This window comes from Loxodonta africana, chromosome 18, assembly GCF_030014295.1.
Source record: "Loxodonta africana isolate mLoxAfr1 chromosome 18, mLoxAfr1.hap2, whole genome shotgun sequence".
Classification (NCBI taxonomy): Eukaryota; Metazoa; Chordata; class Mammalia; order Proboscidea; family Elephantidae; genus Loxodonta; species Loxodonta africana.
In genome coordinates this window covers 4,408,125-4,432,082 of record NC_087359.1, presented here as the reverse complement: position 1 = coordinate 4,432,082, position 23,958 = coordinate 4,408,125, and the positions used below count along the sequence as shown (strand labels likewise).

Below are 23,958 nucleotides of genomic sequence, written 5' to 3'. Positions count from 1 at the left end.
AAAGAACTTGGTGATAGAAACAACACTTGAGATTGCATGACAGAATTTTGCAAGATCAATGACTTCTTCATTGCGAATACTTTCTCAGCAACATAAATGGTGACTACACACATGGATTTCACCAGAGAGAAAAATAGGAATCAAATCGACTACATCAGTGGAAAGAGACAATGGAAAAGCTCGATATCAACAGTCAGAACAGGGCCAGGGGCCGACTGCAGAACAGAGCATCATTTGCTCATACGCAAGTTCACGTTGAAGCTGAAGAAAATTAAAACAAGTCCATGAGAGCCTAAGTATGACCTTGAGTATATCCTGCCTGAATTTGGAGGCCATCTCAAGAAAACTTTGACGCACTGAACAATAATAACCTAAGACAAAATGAGTTGTAGAATGACATCAAGGATATCATACATGAAGAAAGCAGGAGGTCATTAAAATGACAGGAAAGAAAGAAAAGACCAAAATGGATGTCAGAAGAGACTCTGAAACTTGCTCTTCAATGTCAAGTAGCTTAAACAAATGGAAGAAATGATAAAGTGAAAGAGCTGAACAGAAGATTTCAAAGAGGAGCTCAAGAAGACAAAGTATTATAATGAAATGTGCAAAGATCTGGAGTTAGAAAGCAAAAAGCAAGTGCATGTTCAGCATTTCTCAAGCTGAAAGAACTGAAGAAAAAATCGAAGGTTTGAGTTGCAATTCTGAAGGATTCTACAGGCAAAATATTGAATGATGCAGGAAGTATCAAAAGCAGTTGGAGGGAATACACAGAGTCACTGTATCAAAGCAATTGATCAACGTTCAACCATTTCAGGAGGTAGCGTATGATCAAGAACTTACGATATTGGAGGAAGCAGTCCAAGCTACACTGATGGCACTGGTGAAAATTAAGGCTCCAGGAATCGATGGAATACTAATTGAGATGTTTCAACAAAAGGATGCAGTGCTGTACGTGCTCACTCGTCTATGCCAAGAAATTTGGAAGATGGCTACCTGGTCAACCAACTGGAAGAGATCCATATTTGTGCCCATTCTAAAGACAAGTGATCCAACAGAATGCGGATATTATCGAACAATATCATTAATATGACACACAAGTAAAATTTTGTTGAAAATAATTCAAAAACTGTTGGAACAATACATTGATAAGGAACTGCTGAAATTCAAGCCAGATTCAGAAGAGGGAATGGAACAAGGGATATAATTGGGATGTCAGATGGATCTTGGCTGAAAGCAGAGAATACCAGAAAGAGGTTTACCTGTGTTTTACTGACTATGCAACAGCATTCGACTGTGTGGATCACAACAAATTATGGCTAAAATTGCGGTCATGCAGAACCTGTACATTGACCAAGAGGCAGTCATCGGAACAGAGCAAGGGGATACTGCATAGTTTAAAATCAACAAAGATATGTGTCAGGGTTGCATCCCTTCACCATACTTATCAATCTGTATGCTGAGCAAATAATCTGAGAAGCTGGACTCTACAAAGAATAATGTGGCATCAGTATTGGTGAAAGGGTCATTAACAACCTGCGATACGCAGACGACACAACCTTGCTTGCTGAAAGTGAAGAGGACCGGAAGCACTTACTGATGAAGATCAAAGACTATAGCCTTTTATATGGATTATACTTCAACGTAAAGAAAATAAAAATCCTCACAACTGGACCAATAAGCAACATCATGGTAAAGGGAGAAAACATTGATTTGTCAAGGATTTAATTTTACTTAGAGCCACAATCAATGCTCATGGAAGCGGCAGTCAGGAAATCAAAGGATGTACTGCATTGGGCAAATCTGCTGCAAAAGATCTCTTTAAAGTGTTCAAAAGTAATGATGCCAGTTTGAGGACTAAGGTGTGCCTGATTCAAGCCATGGTGTTTTCAATAGCCTCATATGCTTGTGAAAGCTGGACAATGAATAAGGAAGGCTGAAGAAGAATTGACACCTTTAAATTATGGTGTTGGCGAAGAATATTGACTGCCAGGACAATGAACAAATCTGTCTTGGAAGAAGTACAGACAGAATGCTCATTATAAGCAAGGATGGCAAGACTTGGTCTCACATACTTTGGACATGTTATCAGAAGGGACCAATCCCTGAAGAAGACCATAATGCTTGGTAAAGTAGAGGGTAAGCTAAAAATAGGAAGACTCTCAACGAAATGGATTGACACAGTGGCAGCAACAACGGGCTCAAACACAGCAACAATTGTGAGGATGGTGCAGGACCAGACAGTGTTTCGTTCTGTTGTACATAGGGTTGCTATGAGTTGGAAGTGACTCAGTGGCACCTAACCACAACAACATGAGAGGATACGATTAGAATACCAAGGCATGTGGAGAAACCAGGAAAAAAACTGTTTATTAATAGACCACAAGTACCAAGTACTACAGGGAAGACAAGGGAAATCAGCACATCTTTGCACAGTATGCTTCTTTTGAGCAGAATTTTACAACTCAAATGGAGTGAGGAAGACGTATGAAGTGGCCTTGCATCATTACTAACAGTGGGTTAGAATGGGGCACCTGGTTAACACCTCCCCCTGGGTGAGATGTATAAGCCAAAGAAGAAAAAAAAATTTTTTTTTTTTTTAGAATAATGTTTATATATGGTGATTACAATGATCATGCACCTCTTTATTTTTCAGTAAATAAGGTTACTTATTGAGAAGTATCTTAACTTCAGAAACAATGAATAAGGAAGACTGAAGAAGAACTGACACCTTTGAATAGTGGTGTTGGTGAAGAATATTGAATATACCATGGACTGCCAAAAGACCGAACAAATCTGTCTTGGAAGAAGTACAACCAGAATGCTCCTTAGAAGCAAGGATGGTGAGGCTGTGTCTTACATACTTTGGACATGTTGTCAGAAGGGATTAGTCCCTGGAGAAGGACATCATGCTTGCCAAAGTACAGGGTCAGTGGAAAAGTGGAAGACCCTCAACGAGGTGCACTGACACAGTGGCTGCAACAATGAGCTCAAGCATAGCAACGACCGTAAGGATGGCGCAGGACTGGGCAGTGTTTTGTTCTGTTGTGCATAAGGTCGCTATGAGTCGGAACCGACTCGACAGCACCTAACAACAACAGCAATATCTAATTTTAAAAACCACAAAGGAATCAGCAATCTGTAAAAATGTTTTTTTTCCTAGTCTATGTTCCCTAAAAAACATATTTGTTGGTATGTACCTAAGCCTAATGTTAGAGTATATGGCATTGTGAAGCTCTTCTAAATCTTCAGGTAATATTTATTACGTACTTTTAAACAAAGACTATCACATTTTCAGTAGAATATAGTCTGAATTGTAGAAAAATCTATTTTTTAGCAATTGCCCATTTAATAATTCTCATAAACCATTTTCCCATTCTTTTCCATAGCAGAGGTCAGCATACCCAAGTCCAAAAGGTCCTTAAGGGCAATGGACATAAAAACCAAAAAAAAACAAAAAACCCCACTGCTGTCTAGTCAATTCTGACTCATAGTGACCCTATAGGACAGAGTAGAACTGCCCCATCAGGCTTTCCAAGGCGGGCCTGGTGGATCTGGACTGCCAACCTTTTGGTTAGCAGCTGTAGCTCTTAACCACTATGCCACCAGGGTTTCCACAATGGACATAAAAAACCAAACCAAACCCAGTGCGGTCAAGTCGATTCCCCCTCATAGCGACCCTAAAAGGACAGAGTAGAACTGCCCCATAGAGTTTCCAAGGAGCACCTGGTGGATTCAAACTGCCGACCCTTTGGTTGGCAGCCGTAGCACTTAACCACTACACCAAAAGGGTTTCCACAATGGACATACACCCAGTAAAACCCAGTGCCATCACCCTGAGTTCTGATGGTGGAGTGCAGTAACTGCCTAACTCTGAGGTAAAGAGTCAGGAGCCCATTTCTCAGTCATATTTATACAAGGTTTGAACATGCCTCTGCTCCTGGCCAAATGCTTAGGAAGTCATGAAGCAATTGTTCTCATTTCCTGATTAAATAGACACATTTTCAAGAATAAGGTGGAGCTTGGTGAGAAAAGAACACAGTGACTTGCATTTCTTAGCCCTGGAGTAACTTCATTTGACATTGAATATTCTCATGAGCTTCTAAGAATTAATTTTCTTGTCTTGATTAAGAGGAATTTCAGTTGTCCTTCCTACAGGGCAAACTGTTGACAGGAACCTATTCCTAAACGCCAGCATGTAAAACCAACTGAGAAACATTTAGATGCAGCTGTCACACCAGCAAAGACAACTGATAGGAAATGAGCAGTTCCTTAGTCATTCATTCATTCAATTATTCATTTACTCAACTTCTGTTCATTGAGTTTCTTGTCCTGCAGCATTTAGGTAAACAAATATTATTGGTGTTGTCTGGAGTTGGATCTACTCTACCTGGAAGGACGGGTTGTCCTTTCTTTAAAATAGGAACTTCCCGACAGATCTCCCCATCCTCTTGATCTCGTGCTAACCATCGCTGAACAGGTATATAAAACTGTTCTCCAGAATATAGGTTCCACAACTGTACCTACAATCACAACAATATTAATTACAAGATACTTAAGAAAATTATAGCAAATAGTCAAATAAAAATCTTAACCCAAGCCACTTAACTCATAAAAAAAAAAAAACTCATAGATCATTTTTATTACCAAAACTTATCAGTATTTTCCAGTTTAGAAGCGGTATTTACAATTTCAAATCTATTATTTTCCTGTTTTGACTGTTAGAAATGAATTCTCTTTTTAAATATTAAAGTGATTTTATAAAATATTAGCATAAGGTTATATTTCAGGCACTAGAGATTCAAACCGATAGAGTTCCCTCCTTAAGTGTATCCTTGAGTCATTCATGAATGAATCAGTTCAAGCAATAATTATTTATTGGCACCTAAAAAAAAAAATTTTTTTTTATCATGTTATATCTGATCAATGAATTCTGGTATGAACAGATAAATATAAAAAATAATCAAAAAGCAGAAATTTATTCTGATTCTAAAATCTAGTCTTTCATGAGTTGTTGTTCTTGTTAGCTGCCATTGAGTTGGCCCCAACTCATGGAGCTCCTGACGCATAGCAACCCCATGCACAACTGAACAAAATATTGCCCTGTCCTGTGCCATCCCCATGATCCGTTATGGATCAGACCCTTGAGAGCCACAGGGTTTTCATTGGAGATGCTATTATTCTTTTAAAAGCTTCAGTGAGGAATTATTTCATCTGTTAATCTCACTTTCTTTAAACTGTCTGAAATCAGAGACTTTCAACTTTGTTTAAAAAATAATCTTGTTTTATAGGCAGAATTTCAGTCTCCAAATCTAATTTTGTGGTTCTTAGACAGGTGCAGGAAGATCCGTTTACAAATACACATCAGGTATGATTCTGATGTAAGTGGGCACTGGATGTCACTTTTAGAAACGCTCCCTGAGAACCACATAGAATAACCATTGGTTTCCAAAGCAGCTGCCTTGACTTTTGATCTGGTTATTTTTTTCAAAGCCCAAGCAGACCATTTGAGAAATACAAAATAAACAAACATTTGAAATGTGTTATTTTGTGATCTTCCCTAATTAAAGTTGAAATCAAGATTAAGGTTCTGTCAATAGTATCATTGTTATCATTACGGAATCAGTGATTTTATTCAAATCAGTGATTTTAGGAACAAGTTGGCTTACTTAGATTTTAAATTTCCAATTTCTGAACTATATTGTAAGAATTGACTAGGAGGAAGAAATGGAATGTGTAGCTAATTGCCTCCATGAACAACTGCCTCCTTTGTCATGAGACCAGAAGAACTGGATGGTACCCAGTTTTAATCAAAATTTCAATAGAAGAATTCTGAGCAAATGGGGTAAAATGGAGAACAGAATTTCAAATTCTCATAGAATTCTGACATTCTGGAGCCATGGAGGCTGGATGAACCCCTGAAACTATTCCCTTGAGAAGATAATCTTTAAATCTTAAACCAAAAATAGCCCCTGAAGTCTTCTTAAAACCAATCAATAATTTAACTTAACTAGTTAAAAAATGTCTACCTTGCCTATTGTGCTCTTTAAGAACTATCTATACGGGGTCAAACTGACAACAGCAACTCAAAAGATTAAGTAGGAAACTTAGGGGCAGTGAGTTTATGTAAATGGAGGAGAAACAATTCAAAAGGGAGGGTGAGAATGGCTGAAAATGTAATCATTGTCACTGAATTGTACATGCAGAAATTGTTGAATTGGTGTATGTTCTGATGTGTATATTCTCAACAAGAGCAACAAAAATAATTTTTTTAATTGAATAGGCAATTCCAATCCCATTATCTAGCTTCTTAATTTAGCCAAACGGGTAAATTATATAATGGCTTTGTTGTTTTGTTAAGCACTGGTGGGTTGATTTCAACTCATAGCAACCCCATAAGTCACAGCAGAACTGCCCCTTAGGGTTTTCTAGGCTGTAACCTTTAGGAGAACTGATCACCAGGTCTTTCTTCTGTGGAGCTGCTGGGTGAGTTCCAGCCACCGACCTTTTGTTCAGAGGATTTTGCAAAGTATGGGAAGGTATTAATATATCCTTACCTCCTTGCAGTGCCAGGCAGGAGAGAGTCCAGAATTGGTATGACCAATACGAATCTTAAAAAGTGTCCCAATATTTCCAGTAGTGATCTAAAAGGAAACCCAGAGAGCATCTTTTGATGACATTATATATCAAAAAAAGGGTCATTCTATTAGGGACATATAATAATTATATATATATATATCTCAAAACAGATCCACAAAATATTTGAAGCAAAAATTGCTAAAATTGAAGGAAAAAATAGTTCTAACAATAATTGGAGATTTCATCATGCAGCTCTGAATAACTGATGTAACATATAGACAAAAAAGAGTGTCAATAAATACATCAAATAGACAACATGAACGACACTATAAACCAAGCCTAACAGACATATATACAACACTGTACCCAACAATAGTAGAATATACATTCTTCTTCAGTGCGTGTGGATCATTCTCCAGAATAGGCCACGCTTCGGATCATAAAAAAAGTCTTAATAAATTAAAAAAAAAAAAAAAAGGAAACCATACAAATCATCTTCTCCGACCACAATGGAATGAAACTAGAAACCAATAAAAAAAGAAACTCTACAATGCAAAAATATGTTGAAATTAAACCACACACTATTAAACAATGAATGTTTGCTTAATAAACACATGGTAAACAAATAATAAATCACAAAAAAGGCTAGGAAATACTTTGAGACAAATGGAAAACAAAAACAAATAAAAAAAAAACAGAACTTATGGTATGTAATGTGCAATGTAGGTAATCCATAGCAGTAAATGTATACATTAAAAAAGATGATCTCAAATCAATAACTTTATACCATAAGAAACTAGAAAAAGAAGAGCAAACCAAACGTTAGAAGAAAGGAGGAAATAATAAATATTAGAGCAGAGATAAATGAAACAGAAAACCAAAAACCAAACCCACTGCCGTCGAGTCGATTCCGACTCATAGCGACCCTATAGGACAGAGTAGAACTGCCCCATAGAGAATAGGAAAACAATGAAACCAAAAATTGGCCCTTCAAAAAGATCAACAAAATTGACAAACCTCTATCTAGACTGATGAAGGAAGAAGATACAAATAACTAAAATTAGAAATGAAAGTGGGGACATTACTAGTGAACTGTCAGGAATAAAAGAATTAGAAGAAAACACAATGTACACCAAGAAATTAGATAACCTAGATAAAATAATTTCCAGAAACACATAAACTACCAAAACTGATTCAACAAAAAAATAGACAATCTGAACAAGTGAAGAGATTATATCTAATATAAAAACCTCCCACCAAAGAAAAGATCAGGATCATTCGGCTTCGCTGGTGAACTCTACCAAGCATTTAAAGAATAGTTAATGTGAATCCTTAAAATCTTCCAAAAAAGAAGAAAGCAAAAAACAAAATAACAAAGTGCACTTCCTAAATCATTCTATGAGACCAGAATTACTGATATGAGAGCCAGATAAAAACATAATGAGAAAAGAAAACTACAGGTTAATATTTCCTTAACAAAATGCTAGCAAACTGAATCTAGTAACATATTTAAAAAAATATGCAATATGACCAATCGTGATTTATCCCAGAAATGCAAGAATTATTCAACATAAGAAAATCACTGGTGTAATATACTAAATTAACAGAATGAAGGGGGAAAAAAAAACAGGAAATAAAACATTTACAAAATTCAACACCTTTCAACAACCAAAGTGGCCATCAACAGATGAATGGATAAACAAATTATGGTATATTCACATAATGGAATACCACACAACAATAAAGAACAACGATGAATCCTTGAAACATCTCCTAACATGGAGGAATCTGGAAGGCATTATGCTGAGTGAAATTAGTCAGTGGCAAAAAGACAAATATTGTATGAGACCACTATTATAAGAACTCAAGAAAAGGTTTAAACATAGAAGAGAACATTCTTTGATGGTTACGAGGGTGGGGAGGGAGGGAGAAGGGTATTTACTAACTAGATAAAAAGATAAGAATTATTTTCGGTGAAAGGAAAGACAACACACATTACTGGGGAAGTCAGCACAACTGGACTAAACCAAAAGCTAAGAAGTTTCCTGAATATAACCAAACACTTCGAAGAATAGCAGGGGTGGGGGTCTTGGGACCATGGTTTCAGGAGACATCTAGGTGAACTGGCATAACAAAGGGTATTAAGAAAACGTTCTGCATTCCATTTTGGTGAGTGGTGTCTGGGGTCTTAAAAGCTAGCAAGTGGCCATATAAGATGTATCAATTGGTCTCAACCCACCTGGAGCAAAGGAGAATGAAGAACACCAAAGACACAAGGAAAATATGAGCCCAAGAGACAGAGAGGGCCACATAAACGAGAGACTCCATCAGCCTGAGAATGGAAGAACTAGACGGTGCCCAGCTACCACCAAGGACTGCCCTGACAGGGAACACAACAGAGAATCCCTGATGGAGCAAGAGAAAGGTGGGATGCAAACCTCAAATTCTAGTAAAAAGGCCAGACTTAATGGTCTGACTGAGACTGAAGGGACCCCAGAGGTCAAAGTCCCCGGACTCTCTGTTAGCCCGAAAGTATAACCATTTCCTAAGCTAACTCTTCAGACAAAGATTAGACTGGACTATAAGACATAAATGATACTGGCAAGGAGTGTGCTTCTTACCTCAACTAGACACATGAGACTATGTGGACAGCTCCTGTCTGGAGGCAAGATGAGAAGGCAGAAGGGGGCAGAAGCTGGTTGAATGAACACAGGAAATACAGGGTGGAGAGAAGCAGTGTGCTGTCACATTGTAGGGAGAGAAACTTGGGTCACATAACAATGTGTGTATAAATTTTTGTAGGAGAAACTGACTTGAATTGTAAACTTTCACTTAAAGCAAAATTTTTTAAAAAAGACAAAAAAATTCAACGCCTTTCATGACAAAAATACTCAGCAAACTGGGAATAGAAGGGAAAATCCTCAACATAATAAAAGGCACTTATGAAAAACTTACAGCTAACATCATATTCAGTGATGAAAGACTGGAAACTTTCCCCTAAGATCAGGAACAGGACAAGGATGCCCACTTTTGTCACTGCTATTCGACATTGTATTGAATTTCTAGCCAGAGATAGTAGGCAATAAAAGAAATAAAATGCATCCAATAGGAAAGGAAGAAGTAAAACTGTTTCTATTCACAGATGACACGAGCTTATATACAAAAATCCTAAAGAATCCATACACAAAAAATATTAGTTAATTTAAAAAATTCAACAAAGTTGCAGAACACAAGATCAGCACACAAAAATCGGTGGTATTTTTACATACTAGCAATGAACATTCTGAGAGGTAACTAATAATATCTACAAGATTAAAATATCTAGAAATAAAATTAAACGAGAAAGTTGTCATGGACTGAATTGTGTCCCCCCAAAATATGTGTCAACTTGCTTAGGCCATGATTCCCAGTATTGTGTGACTGTCCACCATTTTTTCATCTGATGTGATTGTCCTATGTGCTGTAAATCTTATCTCTAGGATGTTAATGAGGCGGGATTAGCAGCAGTTACGTCAATGAAGTGGGACTCAACCTACAAGATTAGGTTGTGTTTTAAGTCAATCCCCCTTAAGATATAAAAGAGAGAAGTGAGCAGAGAGACAGGGGGATCTCATACCGTGAAGAATGTAGTGCCAGGAGCAGAGTACATCCTTTCAACCTGGGGTTCCTGGTCCAGGAAGCTCCTAGTCCAGGGAAGACTGATAACAAGAACCTTCCTCCAGAGCCAACAGAGAGAGAAAGCCTTCTCCTGGAGCTGATACCCTGAATTCTGACTTTCAGACTGTGAGAGAATAAACTTCACTTTGTTGAAGCCATCTGCTTGTGATATTTCTGCTATAGCAGCACTACACAAATAAGACAGAAGTAAAAACTCATATGCTGAAATCTATAAAACATTGCTGAAAGGAAGTGAAGAGCTAAATAAATGGAGAGACATCCCATGTTCATGTATTGAAAGACTTAATATTAAGATGGCAATAATACCCAAAGTGATGTATAGCTACAATGCAATCCTTACCAGAACCTCAACGGCATTTTCTGCAAAAATAGAAAATCTAATCCTAAAATTCTTATAGAATTGGAAGAAACCCCAAATAGCCAAACAATCTTGAAAAAGAACAAAGTAGGAAGACTATCGCTTCTTGATTTCATAACTTACTACAAAGCTATAGCATTTAAAAGAGTGTGGTGCTAGCATAAGAACAGGCATATACTCCAATGGAATAGAATCAAGAGTTCAGAAATAAACCCGTACTAATATGTCAATTGGTTTTTGACAAAGGTGGCAACACAGTTAATGGGGAAAGAATAAATGCTTTAACAGGTGGTGCTGGGACAGCTGGATATACACATGCAAAAGAATTAAGTTGAAGCCTTGCCTCACACGATAAACAAACACTAACTCAAAATGGATCAAAGACCTAAATGTAAGAACCAAAACTATAAAACTCTTAGAACAGACATATAGGTAAATCTTCATGACCTTGGATTTGGCAATAGATTCTTAGATATGATACCAAAATCATACCTAAACAAAAGAAAAAAAATACAGATAAATTGGACTTCATCAAAATTAAAAACTTTTTGTACATCAAATGACACTATCAAGGACATGAAAAGATAACTCACAGAATTTGAGAAAGTATTGGCAAATCATATATCTGATTAGGATGTTGTTCTTGGGTACCACTGAGTCAATTTCAACTCACAGTGACCTCATATGACAGAGTAGAACTGCCCTGTACAGTTTCCTAGGCTGTAATCTTTACAGGAGCATATTGCCAGGTCTTTTCTTCAATGGAGTGACTGGTGAGTTCAAACTGCTGACATTTTCTTTAGCAACTGAGTGCTTAACCATTGTACCACCAGGGCTCCTTGATTAGGTCTAGTATCTAAAATATATAAAGAATTCAACAACACAAACAGTCCAACTTAAAAAATGAAAAAAAAAATGGGTAAATGAATAGACACTTCTCCAAAGATGTGCAAATGCCTAACAAGCACAAGAAAAGATGCTCAACCTCATTAGTCGTCGTTGTTGTTAGTTACCGTCAAGTCGATTCCAACTCGTGGAGACCCCATGTATGCAGAGTAGAACTGCTATGTAGAGTTTTCAAGCCTGTGACCTTCCAGATGGAGATCACCATCTCTGTCTTCCGGGGAGCCTCTGGGTAGGCTCAAACTGCCAACCTTTCAGTTAACAGTTGAGTGCTTAACTGTTTGCAAGATCCAGAGACTTATTAGGGAAACGCAAATCAAAACCATAATGAGATACCATTTCACACCCACAAGAATGGCTATTATCGGAAAAATGGAAAATAGCAAGTGTTGGTGAGGATGTGGAGAAACTGGAACACTCATTCATTGCTAGTGAGAATGTAATATGGTGTAGCCACCCTGGAAAATATTCGGGTGGCTTTTCAAAACGTTAAACATAAAATTACCATTAAAAAAATGACCCAGCAATTCCACTCCTAGATATACACCTAAAAGAATTAAGCATAGGTGTAAAACAAAAACTTATACATGAATGTCACAGCAGCACGATCCGCAATAGCCAAAAGGTAGAAATAACCCAAATGTCCAGCAACTGATGAATGGATGAACAAAATGTAATATATCCACACTACGGAATCCACCAGGCGCTCCTTGGAAACTCTATGGGGCAGTTCTACTCTGTCCTATAGGGTCGCTATGAGTCAGAATCGACTCGACAGCACTGGGTTTATTGGGTATGGAATATTAGCCATAAAAAGGAATGAAGTACTAATGCTACAACAAGGGTGAACCTTGAAAGTGTTATGCTATGTGAAAAAAGATGCAAAAGAGTGTATCACTATATAACTTCATTTATATGAAATATTCAAAATAGGCAAATCCATAGAGACAGAAAGCAAAATAGCGATGGGGTTTCCCTTTTTGGCTGATGAAAAAATTCTGGAACTAGATAGGTGTGATGGTTGCACAACACTGTGAATGTACTAAATATCACTGAATTGTATATATTCAAATGTTTAGAATGGTAAATTTTATATGTATTTTACTGCAATTTTTTTTAAAAAAACAGATTTTTACAAAGAAATTACAAGGGAAGACAAAGATTACCTAAGAACACTAACAAACAATTCATCAAAATGAATAAAAGCTATTTTCAAAATCACCAATAGAATTACTAAATTTAATGAAGCTATCGCCTTTCCAAACAAGAGACACATGTAGAGATCCCGTGGCTCAGGCAGAAGAGGACAAGACAACAGAAGTTAAATGTAGGCAGCAACATTCAGAAAAAAGAAACACAGAACTATGGAAATAGGTTCCTGTGGGAGAAGAAAATGGAATAAGGGGGTAAAAAGGTACTCCTTTCTTACTACGAATTCAATAACAATTTACCCCTATAAACTAAGTGAATGTATAATTTGACTTAAAAGTAAGCGTTAAGCAGAAACAAAAAAAAAATTTTTTTAAAAGCTTAGACTGCTCTTGGTAGAGTCACTTTTAAAACTATTTCTTACATACGCAAAATAATGACAAAGTCTTCTTTTTTAACTTTTACTTGTAGTGATCATCAACAAAAGAAAGAGTTTCTCTAAATATTGACTCATAGAGAAAGCATGGAAAAGATAGTTCAAACTAAACTAATGGGAAGGATGTTCCCATGTGACTCAGCTTCTCCTGTGACATACGTGGGCTGAGCACACAGGTAGGAGCGAACTGAACACCTAAAATTAATGGAGGCGGATGATCTGTAAAAATTTAAGATATTAAGGACATGGTTTTCTGACTGTGATCTTAGTCTCTATCTCCACGTCGTTCAAATCCATCCTTTTATGTATCCATCCATTCACTCAACAAGCACTACTAAACACCCATAAAGTGCCAGAGGTTTGACTCATTTCAAGACTTGTCTTCGATTGCTAATATTTCTGACAACATGAAACTGGCCTCCTCAATTCATCTTTGCTACCTGTTTCTCCCTAGGTCCTAATCTCAATGTGTTTAATCACGACCTAATAACTTGATGAAAACTTCATTGCACACCTTGTTTGAAAATTTTATTTTGCCTTTTTTGACCTTGACCATAAGCCTTACCCATAAAGCTTTAAAGGCATAAACCCTTGCTCCTGACAACCACACATATACAAACAATAAATATTGGCCACCTAGCATTACTCTGTAGCTGTTGTTCCTTATAACGCTGAGGCTCTATTTGTGTTTAATCTGCTTGAGCAAATACTGCCATGAACTACTTTTGATTGATCTTCTACAGGGCATGTAATGCTATAATAGGAAGAGCCAAATTCCACAGATTACATTCATTCCAAAATACCTGCTAGCTGTATCACTTACAATAACAAGCCATACTCAGTTGTATTACTTACAATAAAGATGTCTTCATGGCCTTCCTGAAATTGAGCCCCATCTGTTCCATAAAGATATATGGGGGCTGAACTTCTATGTTGTCCATATAGTACAATATAAATCTGTGAGCTAGTTCCTGCATTTGGCAAGTCACTGGTGATTATGGAAACTTCCCATTTACCACCTATAGGAAGACAAACAGCATTAGAGCAACTTACAGAAATGGAAGACTTAGAACCGCAGGTCATCATAAAGGTCGGAGAGATCAGGAGAAACATAACTTATACTTTTCCATCTCACCTGGAAAAATGCTTGAAGATTTTTAATAATAAGGTTAGAGAGATATTATCCTATTACAGTTGGTCATGCCTGGACTCAGGGGAAATAACTACATAGCTTCTCTGAAGCTTTCAACATTTTTACAAAATATAAACAACATTCTTAGCTCTATCGTGCAATATATGCCTTTTAATATACTTTCAGTTTAGATATTTATTTCTCTAAAATAAAATGATTATGTAATATATAGAGATAACTATGAATTAGAAGCAAATAAGTTGGAAGGAATTTGAAAAGTCATCTGGTACAATTTCCTCATTCATTATTTTAAGTACCCCTGATTACTAAAGAAACTGGGTTTCAGAAAAATTAAGTAAATTTTGTATCATCCAGAAACAAAAGGTGCTAGAAAATATATGCTTCATGGTGAACTGAACTGATATTAATTATTATAGCATATTAATAGTGGTATGATATTACTACCTAGGACTTCAATTTAACTTAGTCATTGCAAGGAATTTTGCCGTATTTCTTTGAAGCAGACAATACAGAGTTGATCTGTAAGAAAACTGAAGGAATGAGAAATTAGGGAACACACTCAAGATTGTCCAAATATGAGCTTAAATAGCATTGTACTCATTTGACTGTGATTTTCTCGCCTCCAGAATTAAACTATAGTCCTTTTCCCATCTTCATCATTCAAATAAGTAATCAAAGTCTAGATTTAAATGTTACTTATATTGCACAATAAACATATGTTAAATTAATGGATGTTTTTTAAAAATCTACTTTAAAACAGAAAAGTCTATTTTATTTGTCCAATACATGGTAAAAAGCCATATTAGGCTACCAGAGCATCTCAGTAGATAATCAGTCGGTAAATAAAAACGTAATTGAAAAAAAAAAAATTTAGAAAATTTAATCTAACAATGGCATATGCAGTTAGATTGCAATTACAAATTATAGAACTGGCGAAAGTCCACTCTTTCCTCAGAAACATTGGTGTATTAGTACTTGCTTGAATAAAATAAAATAAAATAAAGCTCTCTGGATTGTGCTCTCTTAGAAATGGAGTAAAAGACTTCAGGGGAGAATCACTACAAGGATGTAGTGATCAAATCAACAGGAAAAAAGATGCATTTCCAACAATGAATATGGAAAAGAATTTTTAAAAAACATGAATGTAAAGAATATTGAAGAAATATGATGTATGTTTAACACAGGTTTTTACACTTCCTTAAAATCCTGAATTTATTAAAACTTGGCCTTGGAAGGAAGTGTTGTAGAAAATGCAGTAGAATATAAAGATTATGGCATAAGATTAATCTTTCATATTATAACTACCAGGTCAATCAATCATTAGCAAGCAAGTTTTCAGTGAGTCATTACTAGGTGTTCAATATTATGAAAAGTGGGGGAGAAAAAGCTAAGAAGATAACCTTGTTGTTTATTAGCTTGTGATCCATATGAGGTAAAAAGGCCAAAATACCAAAAGAAAAAAGGTCACACATTTCTTATAAGATTTTCCTAAAGTGAAGTCAGATCATAGGTTCTCACCCAGAAAAACTAACAAATAACAGACAAGAGAAAAAACGAAGGAAGAAATGGGAGTGGGAGGGAGAGAATCTGCAGAAATTAAACACGACATGCAACCTCATGTTGTAACCTTTGTTACATTGAAGCCAAAAGGAGAGTGAGACATAAAATTTCAGGATTTGGAGCCCCGGTGGTGCAGTGGTTAAGAGCTCAGATGCTAATCAAAAGGTTGGCAGTTCAAATCCACAAGCTGCTCCTTGGAAACCCTATGGGACAGTTCTACTCTGTCCTATAGAGTCACTATGAGTTGGAATAGACTCGACAGCAATGTTTTTTGTTTGTTTGTTTTTATTTTTATTTTTTAAATGGGTAGCGCAACTCGCTCAGAAATATTGGAGAAAGAAGGTGAGTAAACAAAACTAAACAAAAACAAAAAAAAAAACTTCATAATGGTCATTACCTCCCATTAGGCTGCAATTTGGAAAAATGAATGAGTTGAAGGTGTGGGTAAGTGGACTGGGGAAAACAAGGTGCCAGAGTGGAAAAATACTTTGATGAAAGGCTCAAATTACCAAAACAGACCTAAAAGAAACAGAAAAATTGAATAGCCCTGCATCTTCTTGAAAAAGAAATTACAGTTTTGTTTGTACGTTTGTTTTATTTCACAAAGAACTATAGGCCCAGGTGGTTTCACTAGTGAATTCTGCCGAACCTTTACGAAAGAAAGTGTTCTAATATTCAGAAATCAAACAATGTAATTCATCATATTAACAGGATAAAGGAGAACATGCATATGGTCAGTGCCAGAGATTTAAAAACTTTGCATTCTTGGGATAAACCTGAAGGCTGCAGTTGATTTGATTTCATAATATTTTGTTGATAATATATAATATTTAAGCTCAAGAGGGTTACAGCACAGTAGTTTCCTCAGGACATCTTTGTCTGTTTTTTGCAATCAGAATAATGCTCCTCTTATAGAATGAGTTGGAAGTTATTCCGAAGGTTTGTTTAGAATAAGTATTACTTCTCTTGTAAAGGTTTGACAAAATTCATTCCACAGAAACACTGAAAATCAAGCAGAAATGGTCAGAACCAACTTTATCAAAGCTCTGGGAAACAGTCAAATGATTACAGTATTGAAGCTAAATCAAGAAAAATGGTAAGAAACCTTTGTTTCTGCTTACCCCTGTCCAACCCCCTCCTGTTCTTGATGGTCTTCAAGATGCGAGCCTGTGTTCTCAGTATGGGACCCTGGTTCCTGGCCCCAGAGAGAGCAGAACAGACTTTGTTCACAAAGAACTGTGTTTGTGTGTTCTAGTCTGACTGGGACTACTTGAAGGACCCAGAACTCACTCATAGTGGGAGTGCAGCAGACATTTCTCAAAAACACTGAGGTAAATTAACAACCTGCAGCTGCCTGGGGCAAAAGATTACAATTAGCAGACAACAGAGCACCAAAAGCCCGGGAAGAAAAGATAGAGAGAAAGTGTCTTTGGAAAATTAAGGTACTCAAAGTGCCCATATATATTGGAAAGTTTAGAAAAACATGCACATGTCTGGGGCAGAATACATGCTCAGAAAAGACCTGAGAAGATCCTAAGCTTTCACCTCCGGCTGATATCTAGGTTCAGTGCAAGCAGGAAGTAAAGGCTAAGGTAGAGTTGTAAACACCCGCGTTAAAGGAGAACCCCCAGTGCAGAGTCAATCTGCAAAGATGGAGAGAAGTTGTACTTTTGGTTTTAGGGTGTTTCTGTCTTCTTTCTTTCTTTTTCTTCTTCTCTTTCTCACTTCCTGCTTCTCCTGCTGGCATTCAAGAAAATCTCTGTCAAAACATTAGCTGAGCACAATGAAAAGAAAGTAGTGACTTCTGAGATTACACATGACGAAGAATACAAACTATGAAAATAATTTAGAAAAGCCACTAAACAAAGAAACAGCAACAGCAAGCAACAAAAACACTCTGAGGAGGGGGAAGAATCTCATATGCAGAATTACATGATAATATTCAAAATTCCCAGTTTTAAGCAACAATAAAATATGTAAAGGAACAAAAAAGTATGGCCCACTCACAGAAGAAGTTAACAGAAACTGTACCTGAGGAAGGATACACTTTGGACTTACTAAACAAAGACTTTAAATCAACTGTCTTAAATACACGCAAGGGCCTAAAGGAAACCATGGACAAAGAGCTAAAGGAAACCTGTAGAATGACGTGTGAACAAATAGAGAATATAAATAAAGAGAAAGAAGTTATTAAAAGGACCTGAAAAGTACAATAACTGATATGAAAAATTCACTAGAAGGTTTGAGGAGGCAGAGTAAGAATTGGCAGACTTGAAGATAGGCCAGTTGAAATTACTAGTCTGAGGAACAGAAAGAAAAAAGAATTAAAAAAAAAAATGAACAGAGTCTAAGAGACCTGTGAGACACCAGCAAGCATATCCATAATGGGAATCCCAAAAGAAGAGCAGAAAAAAGGGGAAGAAAGAATATTTGAAGAAATAATGGCCAAAAACATTCCTAATTTGATGAAAGTCATTAATCTACACATTCAAGAAGCTCCAGCAACTCCAAGGTGAATATAAATTCAAAGAGATCCACATTAAGACACATTATAATCAAACATTCAAAAGCCAAAGACAATGAGAGAATCTTGAAAGCAACAAGAAAGAAGTACCTCATAACGTACTAGAGATTTTCAAAAAGATTAACAGTCAATTTCTCATCAAAAACCATGGAGGCCAAAAGGAAATGGAATGACATTTTTTAAGTGATGAAAGGGGAAAAGACAAAAAACCACTAAGAATTCTGTATCCAGCAAAGCTGCCCTTCAAAAATGAAGAAGCAATTAAGGCATTCCCAGATAAATAAAAGCTGAGGGAGCTCACTGATAGTATACCTGCCCTACAAGAAATTCTAACAGGAGTCCTTCAGGCTGAGATGAAAGGACACTAGTAATTCAAACCCATACAAAGAAATTAAATTAAAAAAAAAAAAGTAAACAACATAGGTAAATATAAAAGTAGCATTACATTTTTGGTTTGTAATTCCACTTTTTATTTCCTATATTTTTTAAAAGATAAATGAATAAAAGTAATTTTAAATGTATGTTAACAGGCACACAATGTCTGAAGATGTAATTTGTGACAACATAAAAGATAAAGGGACAGAGTTGTATAGAAGAGCTTTGTATGTTACAGAATTTAATTTGGTATCAATGAAAACCATACTGTTATATATTTAGGATGTTAATTGCAACCCTCATAATAACCACTAAGAAAATATTTAAAATATATATACATAGAAGGGAATCAAAATGGCATACCAAAAAAAATCAGCTAAATACAAAAGGAGTAACATAAGAAAAAGAGGAACAGAAAAAGGTATAAGACATAAAGAAAATAAATAAATACTAGAGTAAGTCATTCTTATCAGTAATTACTTGAATGTAAATGAATTAAACCCTCCAAACAAAAAGGCAGGCATAATAGATTTAAAAAAAACATAATCCAACTATATGCTGTCTATAAAAGACCCACTTTAGATCCAAAGAAACAAATCTGTTGATAGTGAAAGGATGGAAATAGATATTCCATACAAATAGTAACAAATAAGAGCTGACATAGCTATACTCATATCAGAAAAAAATAGACTTTAAGTCAAAAACTGTTACAAGAGGCAAAAGAGGACATTATATATGGATAAAGGGGTCAATTCATCAGGAAGGTATAACAATTATAAATCTATATGCATCAAAGAATGGAATCCTAAAATATATGAAGAAAATACTGACGGAATTGAAGGGAGAAATAAACAGTTCTACAATAATAGTCAGATACTTCAACACACCACTTTCAATAATGGATAGAACATCTAGACAGAAGATTAACAGGAAACAGGACTCGAGCAACACTATAAACCACCTGTATCTAAGGGACGTATACAACAAAATACACATCTTCTCAAGTACAAATAAAACATGTTGGGCCAAAAATCAAGTCTCAATAAATTTTAAAAGGTTGAAATCATACAAAGTATCTTCAACCACAATGGAATGAAGCTAGAAATCATTACAGAAAGAAAATTGGAAAAGTCACAAATATGTGGAAATCAAACAACACACAAACAATCAATGAGTCAAAGAAGAAATCACCAGGGAGATTAGAAAATACTTGGAGACAAATGAAAACAAAAACACAACATACCAAAACTTATGAGATGCAGCAAAAGCAGTGCTAAGAAGGAAATTTACAGTGGTAAATGCATACATTAAAAAAGAAAAAAGATCTCAAATCAATAGCCTAACTTTACACCTCAAAAGAACTGAAAACAGGAAAAACCAGAATGAAAATAATGAGAATGTTCACACATTGTGAAGAATGTAATCAATGTAACTGAAAAATGTGTGCAGAAATTCTTGAGTGGAAACCTAAGCTGCTGTATAAACCTTCATTGAAAACACAATAAAATATTATTTTTTAAAAAATAAGGAAACTAAATCCAGAGCTAGTGGAGGGAAGGAAATAGTAAAGATTAGAGTGGAGATAAATGAAAAAGAGAACAGAAACACAATAGAGAATTAACCAAACGTTACTTCTTTGAAAAGATCAGTAAAATTGGCAAGCCTTTAACTAGACTGACAAAGAAAAAAAAGATAGAAGCCACAAATAACTACAATCAGAAATGAAAGTAGGGACATTACTAAAAACCTTATAGAAATAAAAAAGATTCTAAGTGACTACTATGTACTCCAACAAAATAGACAACCTAGATGAAATGGGCATTTCTATTTCTAGAAACACACAAATTATCAAACCGAAACTGAAGAAGAAACTGAAAACCTGAACAATTGACGAGATTCAATCAGTATTTTTAAAAATTTGCCAACAAAGAAAAACCCAGGACAGATGATTTCAGTAGCGAATTCCAGCAAGCATGTCCAGAATTAACTGCACTACTGGGGTCAGGTGGGCTAATTCCACCTCTATTGCTACCTTCATGGTAAGGATCAGCATGAATCCAATTTCCACCTGGAGGTGGATCTAGTCCTCACTTTCTCACATCTTTTTCCTTGTTGCCAGCCACTCCAAAGACACACTCCATCTCCAACTGTCAGTCACCCAGAGTGAAACTGCAGCTCATAAATTAGAAGAATTCTGTCCTAATCAGCTACCAGTGCAGCTACCCTGCTAAGTCAGAATACACAAGCTAGAAGGTCTCAGTCCTTCTGACCAGCAAATAGACAAACACAGCCTCCCTACTGGCTCTCCGCACCCACATTAATTCCTTGGAACGATTCACAAAATTCACAGAGCTTCATCTATATTTACAGTTACCCATTTTTTATAACCAGAAAGGATACAAATGAAGAGATACACAGGTCTTGCTCTGGCAGGGGTACAGGAAGGGGATTTCCATTGTCCCCAGGACCATGCCACCCTCTCACGAATCAAGGAAGCCCAACTGCTATGTGCTCAGGTCTTTTTATAACAATGCATATGAATGATTGGTAGTCATATTCAATCGAATCAATGAATATGCATCATCGATTGCATCACGCCCCCCTCCCTTCCTGAGGTAAGTTGTCAGGTATAGTCCCCACTCATCTGCAAACATTCTAAGGTGTTGCCTGGAGGGTTTATATAATAAAGACAACTCAATTCCTGGGGAATTCCAAGGGTTATTTTCAAGAACCTGAGACAGAGGACAAATCAAGTTCTTTGTCCCACACCTTCTCAAATCCTTCAAAAAGCAGAAGGAAAACTATGAAGTCAGTACTACCCTGATACCAAAACCAAGCAAAGACACCGTGCACACAAAAAGCTACAGACCAATATCCTTATTAATACAGATTAAAAATCTCTCAAACGGGAAACAGAGGGTTTGGTTTCACAACACTGTTTGATGTACTCGACGCCACTGATTTGTCCACCTTGAAATGGTTAATTGTATATCAGTTTCACCTTGATAAAAAAAAATCACAAAATAAGGCAAATGAGTGTTTTCCTAAGGCCAGGGGTGAGGGAATTACGTATAAAGGGCATGAAAAAACTTTTTGGGAAAATTGTATTGCTCTACATCTTAATTGAGGTGGTAATTACACAGATGAACAAAATTGTTAAAATTCATCAAACTGCACACTTAAAATATACATTTTATTAACGTAAATTATACTTCAATAAAGTTAATTTTTTAAAAAAACTTGTAAAAGCTATAACAAAAATGGCAAAGTTGGAAAAAAATTGCCACACAACTGAAAAAAACTAATTTCCTGCATTTACAAACAGCTCATACAATCAATAAAATACAACTAAAAAGAATAGCCCAACAGAATAATGGGGAAGACTATGGACAGACAGTTCACAGGAAAAAAAGGAAACAAGCGGAAAGAAACAGAAAATACGCTCAACCTCCCTTACAACTAAAGAAAGGCAAACAAAAATGAGACCATATTTTCTATCAATCAGACTGGGAAAAATCTTGAAAGTTTTAGAATATTTCCTGCTGTGAGAGAGTGAAGAAATGAGACTTGTTACACAGTTTGGTATCAGTGTAGCTTCCTATACTATTTTTGAGGAGCACATTGGCAGTATTTACCAAAATATACAACGCACAAACCTTTTGATCTAGTAATCTTATTGTTACAATTTACTGTATAGTATACTGACAAAGATTGCGATCTATGTGTACCTAGTATATTCTTTTTTTTAATTTTTGCTAAATTACAATGGCATTTTTTTAAAATCGTGCTTTAGCTGAAAGTTTACAGCTCAAGTTAGTTTCTCATGCAAAAATTTATACACATACTGTTACGTGAGCCTAGCTGCTATCCCTATGACGTGAGAGCACAATCCCCCTTCCACCCCGGTTTTCCTGGGCCCGTTCAACCAGCCGCCGTGCCTTCTCATCTCGCCTCCGTAGAGGAGCTGCCCATTTAGTCTCACGTATCTACTTGAACTTTTTTTTTTTCATCTACTTGAACTAAGAAGCACACTCTTCACCAGTGTTGTATTATGTTTCATAGTCCAGTCTAATCTTTGTCCGAAGAGCTGGCTTCGGGAATGATTTTAGTTCTGGGTTACAGAGAGTTCAGGGACCATGTCTTCTGGGGTTCTTCTAGTCTCAGTCTGACCATTAAGTCAGGTCTTTTTATGTGAATTTGATTTCTGCACCCCACTTTTCTCCTGCCCTGTCAGGGACTTTCTGTTGCGTCCCCTATTCAGGGTGGTCATTGGCGGTAGCCAGGCATCCTCTACTTCTTCTGGTCTCAGGCTAATGGAGTCTCTGGTTTACGTGCCCCTTTTTGTCTCTTGGGCTAATGTTTTCCTTGTGTCTTTGGTGTTCTGCATTCTCCTTTGCTCCAGATGGACTGGTAAAAATTGATGCATCTGAGATGGCCATTCACTAGCTCTTAAGACCCCGGATGCCACTCACCAAAGTGGGATGCAGAACATTTTCTTAATAAACTTTGTTATGCCAGTTCACCTAGATGTCCCCTGAAACCATGGTCTCCAGACCCCTGCCCCTGCTACTCTGTCCCTTGAAGTGTTTGGTTCTGTTCAGGACTTCTTAGCTATTGGTTTAGTCCAGTTGTGTTGACTTCCCCTGTATTGTGTGTTGTCCTTCCCTTCACCTAATTTTTATCTATTATCTGGTTAGTGAATTCCCCATTCTCTCCCTCCCCACCCTCATAACCATCAAAAGAATGATTTCTTCTGTGTTTAAACTTTTTCTTGAGCTCTTATAACAGTGGTCTCATACAATATTTGTCCTTTTGCAACTGACTAATTTCACTCAGCATAATGCCTTCCAGATTCATCCACGCTGTGAGCTGTTTCGAGAATTCATCATTGTTGGTTATCATTGCATAGTACACCACTGTGTGAAAATAACATAATTGGTTTATTCATTCATCCATTGATAGGCACCTGCGTTGTTTCCACCTTTTTGCTATTGTGAACAGTGCTGCAATAAACATGGGTGTGCATAGATCTATTCGTGTGACAGCTCTTATTTCTCTAGGATATATTTCAAGGAGTGGGATTGCTGGATCACACGGTACTTCTATTTGTAGCTTTTTAAGGAATTGCCAAATTGATTTCAAAAGTGATTGTACCATTTTACATTCCCACCAACAATGTATAACTGTTCCAGTCTCTCCACAACCACTCCAACATTTATTATTTTGTGTTTTTTGGATTAATGCTA

General features: G+C 36.4%; 1 protein-coding gene across 1 annotated transcript in view; it reads right to left on the bottom strand.

Moving 5' to 3' along the window:
• Positions 1-20,853, bottom strand: part of LOC104846845 (uncharacterized) — a 138,370-nt gene extending 117,517 nt beyond the window's left edge. Inside the window, 3 exon segments of the mRNA XM_064271880.1 lie at positions 4,388-4,520; positions 6,555-6,641; positions 20,812-20,853. Of these exon segments, the coding sequence (XP_064127950.1) occupies positions 4,388-4,520; positions 6,555-6,641; positions 20,812-20,853 (262 nt within the window).
• Positions 20,854-23,958: the final 3,105 nt, after the last annotated feature.